Here is a 19,215-nt window from a genome sequence, read left to right on the forward strand (position 1 = left end):
GCACCCTCCATAACTCCTCCCGGGGAACTAGGTCAAAGGCAGTCCTCAGGTCTATAAAAGCCAGGTATAGGCTGCCCTTGCCTAGCTCCACCACCTTCCACCCAAGGAGTGCCAACCTAAACGCCTGCTCAATCGTCCCCATTCCTGCCCGAAAGCCTGCCTGGAAGTCTGATAGTATTTTATTTTCCTCCACCCAATGAAGGATCCTCCCAAGTATAGCTTTTCCTGCTATCTTTTGGGTGGAGTCTATAAGGCTTATGGGGCGGTAGTTTCCCGGGATTTCTCTGCTTCCTTTTTTATAAATCGGGACCACCACCGCCCCCTTCCAGGAATCGGGCACTGGCCCTCCCATCATAATATCATTGAGGAGTGCTGCAATAACCCTTCCCCATACCACTGGATTTGCCCGCATAAGATCCCCCGGTAGACCATCTGGGCCTGCTGCCTTGAGGGGGGCTACCCAGCCTATTACCTTTTCAATCTCTAAAGGTGTAAAGAGGTTATAGGTATGGGGTCCAGATACCACTGGGAAGGTCGCCCTGTCACTTAGTTCCCCATCCGCCGGGAGATATAAAGCCCCAAAATGGTTTACCCAGCTTTGAGGGGGAATACTACAGGGTCTCATAGTTTCCTCGGGCCTGTTCCGGGAGCCTACAAGGTTCCAAAAGCCCCTTGAGTCTTTACTTTTGCTAGCAAGGAGTAGGTCCTCCCAAAATTTCTCTTCCCACTCCGTCCTAGCACTTTTAAGGGATCTATTGTAAGCCTTCCTTGCTTCCAGTATAGCACTGTGGGATTTATGTTTCACTGCCTCTACGAGCATTGTTTTGTGTACCCTACATGTTTGCGTGTACCAACCATTACCCTGCTTTTTTCCTCGTTTGTTTCCTAACTTACAAGAGGGGATAGTAAACACATTGGTCAAAGCCTCTACTAAAGAGACAAAGACCCCACTAGCCATACCCACCCCTGTCGGGAGAGACCCCAGATTTGACTCAGCTTGATTTAAAAGGGTTAAGATTTCTCCAACTCTTTCCTCAGAGAGGACCAGTTTAGCCCATTTTAAGCGCCTACCACAGAGAGAGACCACAGACTCGTCAGGGGGAGCTACTGCGGGATTAAGGGGACCCTTTTTAAGAGAGCACCACCACTGGACCATTGTTAAGGAAAGTGGGTTGTGGTCACTATCAATCGATGGGACCACCACCATATCCCTCGCTTGGCTCCAGAGACACACCTCCAGTAAGATATAGTCTATTCTGGAGGTGTGTCCTGGTCTATTATATGTATGAGCCCCCACCCTATCTGAAGTTGTCCTCCCGTTCACTGCTCTTAGATTTGTTTCAAGGGTCAGGGAGTATAGTTGTAGCGCCACTTCTGTCCATCTCCTGATGGGTGGAATCTCTAAAACTGGGATCCCTAACCTAACATCCTCCTCGTCCTGGTCTAGGGCAACATCCGAGCCTAAAGGCTCGAACGTGCAGTTCATGTCTCCCGCAAACAGGATACATGACTTGTGTGGGGTTATGTTCAAAAGGGACTCCAGGAGAGATAATACAGAGGACTTCCTCCCGCCCTTAGTTCCTCTAGCGTACACATTGTAAACATTCAGTATAATTCGTCCCCTAGGGTCTCTTAAAATAATATTTTGAATGTCCGGGGAGCCTGTCTGTGGCTCCTCTATTCTGCAGTCTAGGGAAGCTGCTACCCATATGAGCAGGCCACCCGAAGGGCGTCCTCTCCCTGATTCAGAGGATAGGGCAGGCACAGAGTGGGAAGAGAATCCCACCCTATGTACCGGCTCCAAACTCCAGGTCTCTTGAAAAATGCATAAGGAATGCTCATCCACCAAGGCATTCCAATCTGGAAGGGCCAACTTTCTTGCAATCCCTGCGATATTCCAGCTGAGAACCTTAAAGACCTGGTCCGTCACAGTTGGTGTATCGCTGGTCGCAAGAGCACTACTGGCCGGAGACCTCACAGAAGGAACATGCAAATTACAATCAAGAGGAGTCGGCAGAAAGACTACCGACCCACTGTCGCTTACTAATGAGGGAGAAGCTGTTCGTGGTAGTGACCCTACCCTAGGGCCTATTCTATTAACTGATACCATATCTGTATCTACAATTTCCCTCGTGTCGCCCTCCTGCAGTCAACAGCTTCCTGGGCCCTGCGGGTTCAACCCGTTGGCACCAGGACCCCCAGCCCTTCGTGGGTCCAAATTTTGGCAAAAGCCAAGAGTACTAGGACCCTCCCAAGGGGGCGTGGGAATTTGCCTGGGGTAGAAAAAAGTTAAGTCCACTACTTTAACCCCTTGTGAATCCATGCTTTTTATAGGGCCGCAGATGGAGCTCACTACTCTGGGATCTTGGAAGTTTATTATTACACAGTCCCCCCTCCTGTGTTTTTTTCCCTTGCCCTATCCACCCTACTCTGCGGACACTTAAGATAAGCCAATCCACACCAGACGAAATAGGCTTGTTTGACTTTAGCCAGTGGATGCACTTTTTTTTAAGTGACTGGTGGTTTTCCAGCTGTCCTACCTTCAGTGGGGGAACATTTACCAGTACTGCAACAAAAGGTTGGCAGTCTGGTGGGAGGTTTACGGGGGGGATCTGCCGTTCTAATTTAGGACGGACCACTCTGGTAACAGCTGGGGTTATAGTTAAAGGGGCAGTTTTGGCAACCATACCTGACACTGATCCCTTAGTTTTGTCTTGTTTGCCAAGTATTTGACTATCTTTAGGTTTACCTTTACTTGCCAAAGGCTGGCTTTGTGGAATTAGCTTAGATGTAGATTTCGCAACCCCTGTGGGCGTTGTCATTCCCTTAGGATAAGGCCCCGCTACAGGTGGAGTAGGAATTTTTGGGACTTTGGCTCGCACTCTGCTAGGTTCAGTCTTATTTGACCTGGTAGGGGAATTAGAGTCTACCTGTGGTGACGAGGAAGCTAGAAGAGCTACCTGGGGCGCATTCCCCTCTAAGCCAATATCCTGGCTGTTACTCACTCTTTTTAGGTGTTTGAAGGTAGTTTTAAGTGAGTAAAAACCATCTAGGGTTGATTGCTCCAGTTTGTCTATTCTAGCCCCCAAGCCCTTAACCTGAGTCAGCAAGGGCATCAAGAGACTATTTACCCTCTCCAGAATGGAATCAATAGTCATGGGGATGATAACTGTGGGGGCATTATCAATACTATTATTAGAGGGCGTGCAGTTATTTAAACCCATTTGTGAGGCTACAGCATCCCCATCCACCTCAGCCTTATCCTCTGGGACCAGCCCCTTTGCATTATTCCCGCCCCGGCCAGAAGGCTTTTTTGTTTGTTTATAGAACGCTGCCTGTCTCACCTGCCTCTTCTTATTAGAATTGGCTGCCTTTTTACTTTTGTCCCTTTTCTTTTGCTTACTTGAATTGTACTTCGATGGCGCCCCATCTAGATTTACTGTGGTAGGGACTGGCGGTAATGGTAATGGTGACTGAGTAGCACCATTATTTGGTGGCATAGGTGTTACAGGTAAAGGTGGTGCAGTTGAGCCGTCCTCCCCCTCAGTGCCACTAGGAGGAAGCGTGGCCGAATGCTCCAACCTGTCTATGTTTTGCCCTAATTCGAGCTGCGAAGGGGGGTCAATAGGGCAACCCTGGACAGCGACATGGGGGGCACATTGGTCTCGCTCACAAGCCGGTGTCAATGCCTGTGCTAAGGCCCCCAAGGATGAGCGTCTAGAAGGAAGATAGACCTCAGAGAGACGGCGTTCGGAGATAGCAATTTCCTTGTCTATGACTGCCGCCACTCTAGTTATAAAGCGGTCCATAGTTCCAATTACTGGGCTCCCACCGGCAGCTCCCCTTTCGCACTCACTCCTGAGTAGTTTTCCTGAGCGGGTTGACATGATGAGGGACAGAAAACCCTAGTGAGCCACACGGGCCCACCTAAACTCGGGGTAGGGTGAAAAAGAGATATGGCCCAGCCCTGCCTCCTCCTGCCCCGGACGGCCACAGACGGCCCGCCCGGCGCTGCCCGCGCGCGTCCCGCGACGCGGAGGGAGTGTCTGCACTTTGTAGCGCCTCCGGGCGCCAAGACAGCGGGAAACAGGAAGTGGACGCAAAGCCCGCTGGGAGCTGTAGTCTCCTGCTGCGTTGGTGGAGCGATGGCGGCGAGACCTACAGCGTTCCCCACCCAGGGACTGGAGCTGCGTGCTGGCTGCGAGATGCTGGCGAGATGGCAGGTAGGCTCGCTGCTGTGTTTGAAGGATATCACTTTACCCACCCTTTCCCCGACTGACAGGCTCTTCATGGACAGTTCTCTGTCCACAGACGAAATAGCACAAGCAATAAGATCGCTACACTCTGGCAAGGCCTCTGGACCTCAAGGGATCCCCATAGAACTGTCTAAACTTAGCCCTGATAGACTGGCTGCCTACCTTAAAGTTATGTTTGAAGAGAGCAGGGAGAAGGGAGAACTACCACTGGATCAACGTATTGCTAACATCGTAGTTCTTCACAAAGAAAGCAAACCCAGGACAGACTGTGCCTCATATAGGCCTATTTCTCTTCTTAATGCAGAGCCTGAAATTCTTGCAAAGGTCCTCGCCAACCGGTTAGTTAAAATCATTCCAAACCTTGTGCACCCCGACCAGTCAGGTTTTCTCCCTCATCGTAACACGACGCTGAACTTGCGCCGTGTCCATGGAGTTCTTGGTAGAGCGGACACAATACGTGAACCTGCGGTCTTAGTAGCCTTGGACGCCACAATGGCTTTTGACATGGTCGAATGGCCCTATCTATTTGCAGTACTCCGGAAACTCCGGGTTTGGCTCTGAGTTCATTCGGTGGGTACGTCTTATATAAGCAGCTCCGTTGCCACGGGTGGTGGGGTGGTCAACAATAAACAATCGGGTACATTCACTTTGAGTTGGGGCACTCGCCAGGGATGTCCACTTTTCCCTCTCCTTTTCGCATTGGCACTTGAACCGTTGGCGGCCTGGATCCGGCAGGACCCAGTGATACGCGGATTCCGGTGGTCCCCGGATTGGAGGACCGTATCTCACTTTACGCCGACGACGTTCTTCTCTACCTGACCGACCCCCGAAAATCTTTGATTGACCTAATCGACATTCTGGCGGTTTACGGGAGATATTCGGGGTTCAAGATTAACTGAGCTAAGTCACACCTGTACCCTCTTTGTGGGGGGTTACCGGCCCTACCCCCGTAATTGTCCAATACAAATCAGTACCTCAGGTTTTAAATATCTAGGGATATTCATCTCCCTGGACTCCACACTCCGCTACAATAATAATCTTCTCTCCCCCCCCTCCCCCTAACCCCCTTTCCCCGCAGCGCTTAAAACGTGACATAGCCAGCTGGAGAACCCTTCCCCTATCCTTCCTGGGGAGGGCGGCCCTCTTTAAAATAATGGCCCTGCCCCACTTCCTCTATGCCCTACAAAACTCGCTCGATGCTGTCCCGCCGACCTATTTCGTAATTGAGCACCTTCAGAGACAATTGCTGTGGAACGGTACACCACGTATAGCGCTAAAAAAACTCACCTTGAAGTGGTATGACGGAGGCATCGCTCTCCCTGACATTAAAAAATATTATTGGGCTGCCCATATGGCCGCCATTAATCATGGTACTTACGGGGCCCCTGGAAACCCAGGCTATCCAATGAACAGGTGGCTTTTCCCAGGCGGGAATTATAATAGATCACTATACTCAAAACTCGCTGCCGGGCCCGACCGGGCACTCTGTGGCTGTATGGCACGCCGGCAACAGGTCCCTGGAATGGGAGGATAGACTGACGTTGGCCACCCCCTTCTGGGTCTCTGCGCGGCTGGGGAATTTGTGGACGACAAAGGGATTTGATAAGTGGGATATGATTGGCATCTCTCGCATCCAAGACCTATGGGGAAGAGGCAACATTAAAACGTTTGCATCCCTCCAGGGTCAACACGAGCTAGCCGTGTCTGAGCATTATCGCTATCGATAAGTGCAGCATGCCATACGCTCAGTCTTCCCCAAGTTTTCCTCCCCTCCTGAGTCCTCCCCACTGGAAAGTAGGCTACTAGATGGTCACCTTCAAGAGAAGACTATCTCGCTGATCTATAACAAATTCATTTATAATATGGAAGACCCTCTTACACAGTCACGACAAAAGTGGGTGGCGGATGGCATTGAGATAGATGACGAAGACTGGCAGGAAGCTGTGTCGTCTACTAGGGTGGTGGCGATACCATCAAGACTGCGACTAGTGCAACTTAAGATCTGTCATAGAATATATATATGACAGGGCCCAAATTGGTGCAAATGGGGAGGGCTACCACCGGAGACTGTCGTAGGAGCTGCGGCCAATTGGGGACTTTCCTACATATTATCTGGGAATGCACACATATTGAGTCCTACTGGAAAAGGATACACGATGTGGTAAAAACGGTGATGGGGGTGCCTCTCCTTCTGGAGGCGCGTAGATGTTTACTGAATATATGGGAACCAACTGATCTGAATACACACCAAACACAATGGGTCACATTGGGATTCATGGTGGCAAAAAGGAACATTGCCCAGGCTTGGGGTGCCTCGGCTCCGCCTACTCTGGAAGCATGGAAGTCGGATATGGACTGGTGCATGTTCCGTGAAAAGACTGTATTCGTTGCTCGGGGCTGCCCCAAAAAGTGGTCCAAGTTGTGGGGACCCTGGAACTCGTATAAGAGGGGACATTTGTATACCACCGCTGCAATTTGCCCTAGATGAACGGCTCTCTCCTTGATTGGTCCTAAATATGTACATTGATACAATGTATATTTGTAAGTCCATGACTGTTAATAAAAAGATTTATACATTTTTAAAAAAAAAGGATCTCTGGGAGGCTGATAAACCCGATCCAACAAGCAGAAAATGGGAGGTGGAGACATATGTTGATTTAGCATCTTTTTTTACTCCACATTATAGTTGTACCGATTAAGACCACTCTACAAATTTATATTCACAGAGATGCAAACCTGCCAAGTGTAATCTGACAATACCAGTGTGTAGTGTAGTTGATAGTCTTTTGATCATACTGGCCATCACTGGTATTTATTCTTTCGTACAAAATGAACTACTTTGCTCTTGGTAAAAATCTTTTGCAGCACAGCTGACTGAGAATCATAGCCAGAGCCAGAAAAATAAAGTTAGCATAAGCTCCGAGAGCACGGGCTTAGCTGTGAAACGCCAGACCAATTCATTCCTAATTTACCTCTTCTAGATGCATCCTTGACATGGTGGCTCATGCTCCTGGCCAACTGGTAGGATAAATAAAAATTTGCAAGATGTTTGTGCCATAGAGAAATTGAATGTATGCTTAGACTATTGATGCCTCAATGGGTATTGGAATCAGCTGTCAAACCAGTATCTTGCCAAAGTGATAGATGATCTTAGCTCCTGGTTGATGAGTTCGAATTCCACTCAGATTTAGGTTGGACTTGAGGTTTGTGGAAGATACAAAAGGGCTCTGAATAATTTACTCTTCTCTGTGTTTAGCCAGGTATTGCATTTGCCAGAAAAGGCTTTCATTCCTATGTTAATGAAGGTATAAACTTGCCCTTAATTACATTTAGAAGAGAAATGATTAAAGGCCCATCTCATTTCTTGAAAAGTTTTACAAAGCTAGCCTTAATGATGCCACTTTTATTTATTTTATTTTCTTATTTTTTTTAAGTCTTTCATAATGGCTGTGTGATCTTCTTTGATGTGGCGTGTAACACCTAAATAGTTGTAGGTTTTAACTTGTTCCAGGTGATAGATTCCTACACATTAGCGTACTCACTTGATGCAGTCCAAATTACATTATTTTAGTTGATTTCCAACTCATAATTGTTGCAGTAGGTGCATAGCTTTTTTAATGTGTGCTTTAGACTACTCTGGTGTAGTCAAGGACCTGGTCGTCGGCAAATTGGATGATGTAAGCTCGATAACCTTTAAGCTTGTGGGGTAAGACCCTTAAATGTTTCAGTCTTCTGAAAGTCTGAAACATACAAGTTAAACAGCAGGGGAGCAAGGATGCAACCTTGTTTAAAGCCTTTGCTTATAGATCTTTTTCAGGTGATACTGCAACATTGTCCTAGTTTTATTTGAACCCAGTTTGAGGAGCACACGCTTATGATCTCGTTCAGAATTCTGTTTGGAAAGCCCCATTTTGCCAGCTTTGCCCAAAATAGTTCTCTGTTAATGGAATGGAGCGTTTTTTTAAAGTCAAGAAAGCAAGTGTGTAAAGTAGTGTTTGTCTGGATTGCTATGTGTATTAATAAACGTGGGGCCTGTTTATGAGATGGGTTGTTAATTCCCACCTGTACATAAACCCTTGTTTACGCACAGGTTGGAATTACAAGTTGGTAAGTATTTAGCGCATCCGATAATTATTGAGGAGTTAAATAACTCAAACTTCGTTAAATTTCGGAAATTTAACGGGGGAAAACCATACGGTATTTATGGTATCATGTGGATTTTGGTGCATTAAACACCAAAATTGGCATGTTATTTCCCAGAAGCTCATAAAAGGTGCTGTTTATTGCACTCAATAAATACCATACCCCGTGGTATTGTTATTTATCATAAATACCACCTATACACGTAATCAGGGCCTTTGTGTCATGATGTTATTGAGGGTACTGCATTTGTTCCTAAAACCAGTCTGAAGCCAAGGGGTAATTGATTTCTCATTGGCCGCCATTTTTAAACCTTCCAAAATTGGGCTTGCATAATATTTGGAATCAATATCTACAATTATGATCAGTCTGTAGTTGGTCGGAACATGATGACTGCATATTGGGTACAAGTGCACACCCATGCCAACAGTCGGGAACATAGCCCTCCTTGTAACAAGCATTGAAGATCTTTTATAGGTTTTGACCATTCTTCAAGATAAGATTGTCCCTGGAGCTGCACCGTTTTTACTTTAATTTTTTTTTTTTTTATTATGAGCATTTGAGTTAAAGAGGACTACTTATATGGTGATTTATTTGTGTTTGTAAAAAAAATCAGGTTCTTTGGTCTTAAATCGTCCTAGACGCTTGTGATGTTATTACTTTCACTGCCTCAAGATTTTTGATACATATATAAAGTTTTAACAAATTTTACCAATTTCTGTGCCGTTGTTGCTGCCTGTTTGGAGATTATTTCATGAACTTTGTTTATGTAAGACCAATAACTTTTATTGTGTTTAGATAAACATTCTGTAGACTAATCCATTATTGTTTTTCATGTCATCTTTTTGCATCCCAAATGCTTTTTTATATTCCTTTCTTAGAGCTTTTTGTTCTGTGTGAGCTTTATCTAAGTTAGTCATCTCCTTTAACTTTAACTTTTGTTAAATATTTCCTTTTTTTTCTTCTAAGATCCAAGGAATAAGATATGTTTTTAACCTCACATTTTGCTTGTTGTGATGTATTTTTGGTAATAATTCATTTTTAAGTTTTTTTTTTTAAACACAGTTTATTAAGTTTTAGAACATGTGTATCCACATCCATTGCACAATTATACCTTCATACATAATGCTACATTATCTTAATAATCCTGTGGCAATACATAAATGCAATAGATTGTGCTCCACGATTGTGCATACTTATGTCGAACAGTGCATTATACAACAAGAATAAATTGGTGTCTTGCGTGACCGTGCCCAACAACTCCCCCTCGCCCCGTTTGGCTCACCACTTGGCTAGTTACATGAATGTGATTAGCGTAAACTTCATTGAGATGTTACATCCAGATTGGCACAACTTGAGGTTGTATATCTTCGTCCGCATTTGTCCAGGCTTATAGTTTGTTATCCGATTCCATCAACCGTAAGGGGATATGGGTGGCCCATATCATTTTACTGTATGGGAGGGTCCCGTATTTTTAAAGGAATGATGCACCGATAATTTCTTTGTTGTGCAAGGATAGAACACTGCGCTCTGGAATGGTGTGGCTGGCGTCAACAAAGAAATTATCGGTGTATCATTCGGTGGCCGCAAATTGTCGGACCCCTCCGCGTTTTGATTCTCAAAGCGCAGTTTTCCATCCTCGCAGAATAAAGGAAATTATTGGTTCATCATTCGGTGGCCTCATTATTCGTAACCACCATTTAGACAGCTGCTGCTGCAAGTCCCATTTTCATCTTTAAGTATAACTCTCAGAGAAGTTACCTTCTCCTATTTGAATGATTCATCAGACAGCACCAAATTTACTGTCCTGAAGATGGTCTAAAAAGACAAAAGCGGAACAGACCGAAACGTCGACCATTATATCTATTTCCAAGTGGAAATCATTTCCTTTGATAGTTACATATTTTTGTTTAATTTGTGACTCTTATTTTTGCATTTGGAATAGTTATTTTTATGTACTGTTAGCACAATGTTTGTTTGGCTTCTTTGCATAAATATGTTGCTGTAAATATTTTACCCCATTTGAATACTTCATGTCTAAATAAGATTGACTGTTTCAAAATATTCTAGGTCTCCCGTGTGTTCTTTTTCTCTTTTTTTTCATTTTTGCTCAGTTGTCCATCGACACTTTGTAGTCATCTCCTGCTGGAGTGTTACTTTCAGATTGATTCTTATAATTAACCAGAAGTCATTTTTTGTAAGAAAATCCCTTGCAGGTCCTTTTACTTGATCATTGTATTGCCCAAACCTACAAGGGTATATTGGGTTTCCCCCGTTTACTATTTCGTATAGTATGGCCTCTCTAATATTATATGTATTGCACATACATGTGACTTTCTGTTATTCTTGTACAGCATTATGTAGTTAGGAGTGGTTTTTCTATTTTCTAAAATGAACACTTTCCCTATGTTTTACTACATTAAAATAGCTGGTCATTCAAAGTGGAGTATGGGAAAGTTAACTACGAAGAATACCACCTATAAAAGGTACCTCAGTATTTGTAGATCATACAACTTAATATTTCTAGCCTACAATCAAACCAAGAGTATAGTAAGTGGGGCTTACGAACAGACTAGAAGAGTTTAGCAACCTAAAAGCCCCCCCATCAGTGATTGTGACAAGCATCACTTAGTCTCTTGTAGGATTTTTTTAATTGTGTGTGAACCTTTCTAGTTCAAACATTTTAGATATTAGATTTTCACGTGCTAATAATTGTATTATTTATAAAGCGTAAAACTATATTAACATTTTCCGATAGAGGGAGGTGCTCCTCTTCAAAATAGGACATGGCGAACATTGTCTCTTGTTTTAGTTTTGTTTCTGTTGATGCTACAGAGATAAACATCCAGCAAACAAGGTTTGCTATGAAGCTCTTTTTGTGCTAATGATAACATTGCATACTTATTTGTATGTCATACTGGTTGAGCCTTTTTTATTCCCTTCTCTGTTTTTTGCAGGTTGGCTTTGGAGAGCTCCCTTTTGACAGCATTGACAACTTTGTCAGTTTTCCAGATGTCTGCTTCAATGTGGCGGATTACCATTTCCTTTGTCACAAGGTACAGAAACCATCACTTGTAATTGATCATGTTTATTTCTACTGTAGCAATCATAAAGCAGAAACAAAAGATTGTTCAAATGTCTCATCCAGAAAACAGACTCATCCGTTGCTGTTGCCGGACAATTGTTCAAACTTGGATAGCAAAATCCTCTTAATACTAAATTGGAACAGTCAAGCCAAGCACACAAACAAATTCGAATCCTTACTCAACTACAAACTAAAGGTGAATGTTTCTTCCGCTCTATTTCTCCATCAGTATAATAAATGGGCTTTACTTTTGACTGCAAGCTCTTGTGTACAAAAGCTGCAAAGTATAATTTTACCAACTTAAACAGTTACTCTCCACCAATCCACCTGACAACTGCAACTCCTGCTTTGATCATCTCTGGGTCCACTGCATAAAAACTCCACTAGCTGGATTTCCACATTCCTCCCTTTCCTCCCTGAATATAGTTATCCACTCCACTGTCAGAATCCTATCGTCCACAAAGAATATGACTCGCATTTACAACAAGACATTAACTGACTACAATTTGAAGCCAGAATATAATTCAGGACCTGCGGCGTGACGTACAAATCCCTTCACTTAAAGAGGCTTGCTTATTGTTTCTGCAGGAAAAGCAATGCATGATGAACTCACAGAGAACTAGGTCAGCGGATCACACAGACATCATATACAAGAGTTTTTAATATGTGTGGAATTACTTTAATTATCACTGTTTAGAGGATCCACGTCTCGTAAAATCCTATTTCCTCTACTCGCTTAAACATTACTATGATATTTCACTGCTCACTGGTGTACTCATTCCTGAGGTTTGGGAAGGCATTCATAAGAACTGGTCCACTGGAAGATTAAATAATGGCGCAGTTGATTGCTTCTCGCAATGGCTCATTGTGTCCTTGGCCATATTTTTAAGTTTACCATTTATTCAGCAGCATGACTCCTCATTTCTAGAGTAAATCAATGCATCAGATGGTGCACATTACTTAGGGCCATATGTATGAAACGTACATTTTGCGATTCTCAAATAGTGATTTTTAGAGAATCGCTATTTGAGAATCGCAAAATGCTATGTATGTAGGATTTGCAAATAATTTTGAGAATCCTACATATTCCTTAATTGCGAATCGCAAATTGCAATTCACAATTAAGGAATACCTCCCCATTCATTCCTATGGGCCTAGAGACCCATAGGAATGAATGGGAAGATATTCTCAATTTGCGATTCTCAATTAGAGAATCGCAAATTGAGAATGCAATTTCAAGGGTGCCAGGGTGTCAAAAGGACACTCTGTTGCACCCCTGAAATGTGCATGTGTGCCCATGTGGCACACATACATGCCCTAAGGGCATGTATGTTCACCACATGGCACTTTGAAAAATGTAAAAAAGTGCATTTTTCAAAGAAATCACAAATTACCACCAACTTAAAGTTGGTGGTAATTTGCGATTTCTTATGGCCAAATTGCACTTTCTCTGAGCCTCATACATTGCATTTAAGGAATCGCAAGTTGCGAATCCTTAAGTGCAATCGCAAAATAGGGAATTGCAAATTTGTGATTCCTTATTTTGCGAGGCTGTTTTGCTTACATACATACCACTTAGCTATTTTGCGATCGCAAACGCTGAAATTCTGCGAATTTCGGCGTTTGCGATCGCAAAATTGCCTTCATACATATGGCCCATAGTCTTTTTTTTTTTTTTTTTTAATAAAAAAAAAGGCTAAAGTGAAGTTGGAGTAACTAAACAAAGCAGAAAGCTTCCAAGTTTGCAACTTGTTGTTAGTTGAGTAAACCATAGCTTATACCTGTACCACGTAAATCAGAACTCAAACCCCTATTTTTTTTTTGATAAGCAAGTTTATTGATTTTATAAAAGACCAACAACAAACCACATCACCACCAGTTTTTTGCACATTTGACCACAAACCCCCAATTTAGTATTCATTATCTCATCCATGATGTGTCAGATATCATATGGTATCATTCCTTTGTTTGGAAATGTGTTTTTTTTTTGATTTTCAAAAAGAAAATTCCACTTTGGGAGTTACTTCTTGGAAAAAAAATAACTTGGTACGTTTGCCATACGACCCCGTCACGCTGCTGGGGCGGTACAGCAAATTTACAATGCCTATACAGGAACCGCCGTGACGGTGGTTCCTACGAATGCTAGAAATGTCCGCTGGGCTAGAGGACATTTCTAACTTTGACCAGCAGCACCTCCATCAGGGCAACAGAGTAATTCACTCCATCGTCCTGGCAGAGAGCGGGCCGCCTGCCAAATAATAAATCAGGCACTTAGGAATCTGATTGGAGAGTTTCATAAAAATGTGCCAAATGGCACAAAGTTAAAAGCAAACCTAAAAGCTCCTTTTCAAAGGAAACACAGTCTCACCCATAAATACACATTCACTATATATTTGGGACTGTTCATGGCCAGGCTTGCTTGTATTTTTTATATCTATCCTGAATGTGTATGCAAGCCTTTCCATTACATTTCCAAAGTGTACACTGGCCGTGCGCCATGCAAATGCAAACACAATTGAACGTCTATTGCTCAAACCTGCAAAGATAAGCAAAACAAGTCTGGAAGTGATCATAGACCATATGTAGGACATTGTTAGACCAATAAATTCCTCACCTCATGAAAGTACACCATAAGCTAAAAAATATGTAAAGAAATCAAAAGGTATAGCTATACTTCTACTTCATTTTAGAGGCAAGTTGAAGTTAGTTTTATGTGTATGTTTTCTGGTTTTCTATTCACAAATGCAGATTTCTTGTGCATTTATTTGTTAGATATATGGACTCTGTCCTTTTCATTAAATATTAATTACGTTACAGGTTGGAACAAAGCATATTTTATTAGGTGAAGGCTTCATTTGCTTAAAACAGTGCACCCTGCTTACTTCAGCATGCCCTGCAGCATGATCGGTTGCTATGGGCATGCTCTTTTTTGGAAGCAGAAAATGGGAATGTTGTTGCATCCTCCTGTGCCACTTGTGTGATACTTGTGTAATACTTATGCCATAGTTTCACTCTAGTGGCGCAAAAGCGCTACTAAACCAAAACTAAAATGTCAGCAGTAATAGAGGGGCCTGGATTTTACATGAAGCCCCATCCTAATATCACTCTGTACCTTGATCCCTTAGCCAGTGTTTATCTAAACAGTGAAATGTTTCAAGCTTTATTTGATCGTATATTTGACAACTCACTTGTCTCTAGCAGTGTTCTCCATCATTTAGCATTTATTTATTTATTTAAGGCACTTATAGAGCGCGCTGATACCAAACGGTGTCCTGGCGCTGTAGTGATAGCTCCCCTAGCCATGAAACCTGTTATTCAGTCAGTCAGTCAGTCAAAATTATTATTTCGATTAATAAAAATCATAAAAGAAGCAGCAATACATACATCCAAGATGCGAAAAATAGAATAAAATATTTACAGATAATAATTGTGCAAGCATTTGCAGACATTCATATATATACAATATTCACAGTTCATGATTTGTGCAAAATAGCTGATAAAACAATGTCCACATCAAACTTCTAGCACCACTGTAAAATCTACAGTTTAAAAAAAAAATCTAAAATGCATCTTTTATGTTACCATGTTTTAAGACAAAGGTACCCCCTTCTCCTCCTACTGTGCTTGGAGCGTACAGATGTTACTACTTTTTTTATTAATCCTAGCTGCTACCACCAAGAAGCTTGCTACACGAAAAATAGTGCGCACGCTACTCAGTAGTTGCAGGTGTAAGAGTGCTGGTCTTACTTGCAGAAAGCCCGCCTCTCGTAGGATGGGATATAAGAATTTTTTACGTGCCCTAGAAAACTTTTCACAAAACATAATTAGGTGGAGGGTATCTTGTGTGGAAAAATTGTCGCAGGAGCATGGTGCAGATTCTTCAGGTTTACCCCATTGCGGAAAACATCCTAAAGTGAGATGTATTAAATTGAACCTGAATCTTGTCAGCAAAAAGCGATAAAAAGGCTTGGTGACAATCTTCAGATAAGGTTCAATTGAGGGGGAAGTCTGTAAGAGATAAATGCTACTTGCACCCAGTTTTTTAAGCTCCTCCTCCTCCCTATCTGCCTCCAACATAATCCTAAAATTTGATCCAGTCCACATCCTCTTTCTTGATTCCCTCCGGGGCTGTATATTATTCCGGACCACCCAGTCTGACACACGCCGCTCTAACGTATGCCAGCCATGGGATTCCATCTGCCTTCTCGAGGGATAACAATCTTTAAGAATAAGGTGGTTAAGGGGGATATCCTCGTTGAGCCACGTCTTTACCCAACAAATCAGGGGGGCTACTTTTAAATGATCCGTGATGTAGCCTAGACCTAATTCAGAGTGTACAGAAAGGGTCGGGATGACTGAGGTACCGCCAACAAGGATCTAAGAAATCTGTTTTCCGTGAGTTGTATTTTACCCACTGTGGCGTATCCCCATATAGAGGCCCCATAAGATGCAATCGCACAGCATTTAGACTTGTATATTTTGAGCATGGCCTCCATGGGCCTAGCTCCCAACCTTTTGGCAAAACTGAGAAGGGCTGATGTAGATCTTAGAACAGCATTGCTCTTCTGTTTCTGCTGGGGGCCCCAATTGCCCTTCTCGTCAAATAGCACTCCCAGGTAGGTGAACACCGGCACCCTGGTAAGTTGGTTTCCCAGGCAACTGAATGTATTGACCTTGCTAATCTTCCTACGCGCCCCAGCAATCATTACGTGCGATTTGCTGCTGTTTACTTTTAGATCTAATGACTCCATAAAGGCGCCAAAGTTATCCAGCAGCCTCTGTAAACCCAGGCCTGTGCGAGCAATTAGTACGGCATCATCCGCGTACAGGAGGACCGGGATACCCGATCCCCCGGCACGCGGAATGTCTGCGCTAGCCCCAGTCAGGGATTTTTCCAGGCCGTTAATGTAGATTGTGAAAAGAAGAGGGGCCAGAATACAGCCTTGTCTGACCCCCCGCCTGGAATTAAATTGGCTCGTACACCTGCCATCCTACGTAACCCTAACGGCTGCCGCTAGGTTCTGATGGAGGTCGCTAAGGAAGTAAACCAAGGATGCCTCTACACCCATTTCCAGCAGAATGTGCCATAGTTTGGAGCGGTTCACCAGGTCGAATGCTGAAGATAAGTCCATTAACCCGAGGTATAAAAAACCCTCTTTAGCTATAGTATATTTATTGATCAAGAGATGTAAATTTAGGCATTGGTCCATGGTACTTCTGCGTTGCCTGAAACCATACTGGAGGTTCGACAGCACCCCCCTGTCAGACATCCAATCTCCCAATCTCTGTAGAATGACTCCGCCCATGATCTTAACAGCAGAGTCCAGCAGGGAGATTGGCCTATAACAGGCGGGGTCCCCTCTACTCCCTTTTTTGAAAATGGGTACAATTATTGAGGAGGCCCAAGAGGGGGGGAAACCCACTAAGGATGATGCATTGAATACGTTAGTTAAAATCTTTGCCCAAAAATTGGGGTACAGGATGTAAAGGTCGGCAGGGACCCCATCAGGTCCTGGGGCCTTGTGTTTCGATGTATCTCGAATGGCTTTTTCTACTTCCGGTAGTTCAAAATTAACAAGGTGTGTGGAGTGACCCAAAGTGGAGAATCCCGAATTTAACTCTTGATTCTCCTTGTCACTATAAATGCTCCTGAAGTGTTTGAGCCACACCTCATCCGGAATTACACATTCTGTGTCTAAATTATCACTTTCCGAAAAAAATGACTGATTTATTGTGGCCCAAAACTTTCTACTGTCCTTTAGAACATCAATTGACTGCAAGTTTTCCCATGCCTCCTCTTTAATTTTGTGTTTCCGTATCGATATTGCCTGTTTATACTGCTTACAGAGAGAGGAGACTAGGGCCCTGTCCCTTGGTTTGCTCTTAAGTGCCTTTAAAAGAGCCACATGAGCCTTAAAACACGAGGAATCGAACCATCTAAATGCCTTCTTAGTAAATGGCCTACTCTCTTTGTGTAGGTTTTCAGCAATTTGATTACAGATTGCTGTAAAAGATATTATAGTTTCTGTGCCCACAGCGTGCTCATCCAGACAGATGCCAAAATTGGTCTCTGCCTTGGTGGCCAGCTCCTCAAAAAATACTTCCGGGACTACGGCATCCCACTTTATCCGTCTTCCTTGGTCTTTTGTGGATAAGTTCCGTGGTGCCGCCCTACATGGGTTAGTGATGGCAACCTTACACCTCAATTCAGCTTCCAATACAAGCGGGTTGTGATCACTGAAGGTTGATGTCACTACTCTATACTCCAGGATTTTGGTCAGGACTCGCGGAGATACAAAAATTTAGTCGATCACTGACTCAGCTCCTCGTCCTATAAAGGTGGGGACAGCCTCTCTACCGCCTTCCTTGCCAGGTTCGAATAAATTTAGATTAGATAATAATTCCTCTAAGGCATGGGTACTCACAAACTTTCTCTCGGGGGCAGAATTTACAGTGTGGTTTGTGGCCAAGGGCCGCACTGGTGGGGGCGGGGTCATTTGGGGGGGGGGGGCGGGGGCATTGGGGGCGGGGCTAGAGGGGGTAAAAAAAAAAATGGTCCCGTTTCAAAACATTACTAGACAATGCTGTATTTCCAAAGCAGATGTAACTACATGCAGCACATGTTTATAATATTTTTTTATTAGCAGACAAGGGCAATCTTAAGTGGGATTGAATGGCAATTTGCAGCAACCGGATATTCAGCACATGCCCAGTGCAGCACAGGCTTCAGAGTCCCAAAAATAGATATCTTAAACACAAACACTATGAACTTATTTTACATTTCATGTCACCAATTAGTTTTCTGTAATCTGGTACCAAGTTGGAAACGGCAAGCCTTAAGAGCTGCTCCAGATGTATGTCTGTAAGTTTATTTCTAAGTTTGCTCTTCAATAGTCCCATTGTGGAAAATGAACATTCGCAAGCATAGGTTGACCCAAACATACAAAGTAAATGTAAATGTGGGATACTTGTAAAGCGCACTGTTACTCTACCCGAGTGTCCTGGCGCTGTAGACCGCTGGGGAACCCGTCCTGGTTTTCCCTGTGAGATGGTCCCTTTCTGGGTATCTCCAGGGTGAAACCAGGCATCCCCGGCGTCTGTGGGGGGCCGTTGTAGAGATGAGGCAAGCTTAATGCCCAGAGTTACCGAGTGTGTTCCCTGGTTAGAGTAGGCACTCAGGCGAGAATTATCAAGTCCGTTGACCCTGGTCCAAGACCCTGCCGCGTCGGGAATTGAACCCTGGTCCTGGGTCGTTCTCTGCTTACAGGTCTGCCGCCTCTAACCAGTGAGCCACACCTCTCCACTTCTGGGCCACTGTAACAAGAAGAGGAAACTGGTCAGGGGGCACAATTTTCCAGAATTCGTCTGGTGCTTGCCCCAAAAAAGATGCTTCAAGGGCTGAATTGTGCTGCATGTCAATGAGCTCTAGTTCTGCTTGAGCCCTTTCCATGCCAATAAGGGCAACAACATCACGATTCCGTGCACTCACCATCAGGGGTTTTCAACCAACCTGAACAGAGGGGTGAGGGCTCTGAATTGCGAAAATCGTCGTTTGATCTCCCCAGAAATTTCCTCAAGACATGCACCAGGGTCAAGGTTTGCCAGAATTTCTTGTGCCTCTGGAAACCTCTGCATCACAGCCAACAGTTTTGGAAAGTGGGTGAAGTCACTATCATCCAATTGTTCTTTGAATAGCACAAGCTTACTTTCAAAAGCATAAATACCATTCACGAG

The 19,215-nt window shown here is 43.8% G+C and overlaps 1 protein-coding gene across 1 annotated transcript in view; it reads left to right on the plus strand.

Moving 5' to 3' along the window:
* ABTB1 (ankyrin repeat and BTB domain containing 1) overlaps positions 1 to 19,215 on the plus strand; it is a 178,696-nt gene that overhangs the window by 70,066 nt on the left and 89,415 nt on the right. The window contains exon 9 of the mRNA XM_078661736.1: positions 11,354 to 11,452. Coding sequence (XP_078517862.1) covers positions 11,354 to 11,452 — 99 coding nt within the window. The remainder of the gene's footprint in view (positions 1 to 11,353; positions 11,453 to 19,215) is intronic.

The sequence above is a fragment of the Lissotriton helveticus genome, chromosome 9 (assembly GCF_964261635.1).
Source record: "Lissotriton helveticus chromosome 9, aLisHel1.1, whole genome shotgun sequence".
NCBI lineage: Eukaryota > Metazoa > Chordata > Amphibia > Caudata > Salamandridae > Lissotriton > Lissotriton helveticus.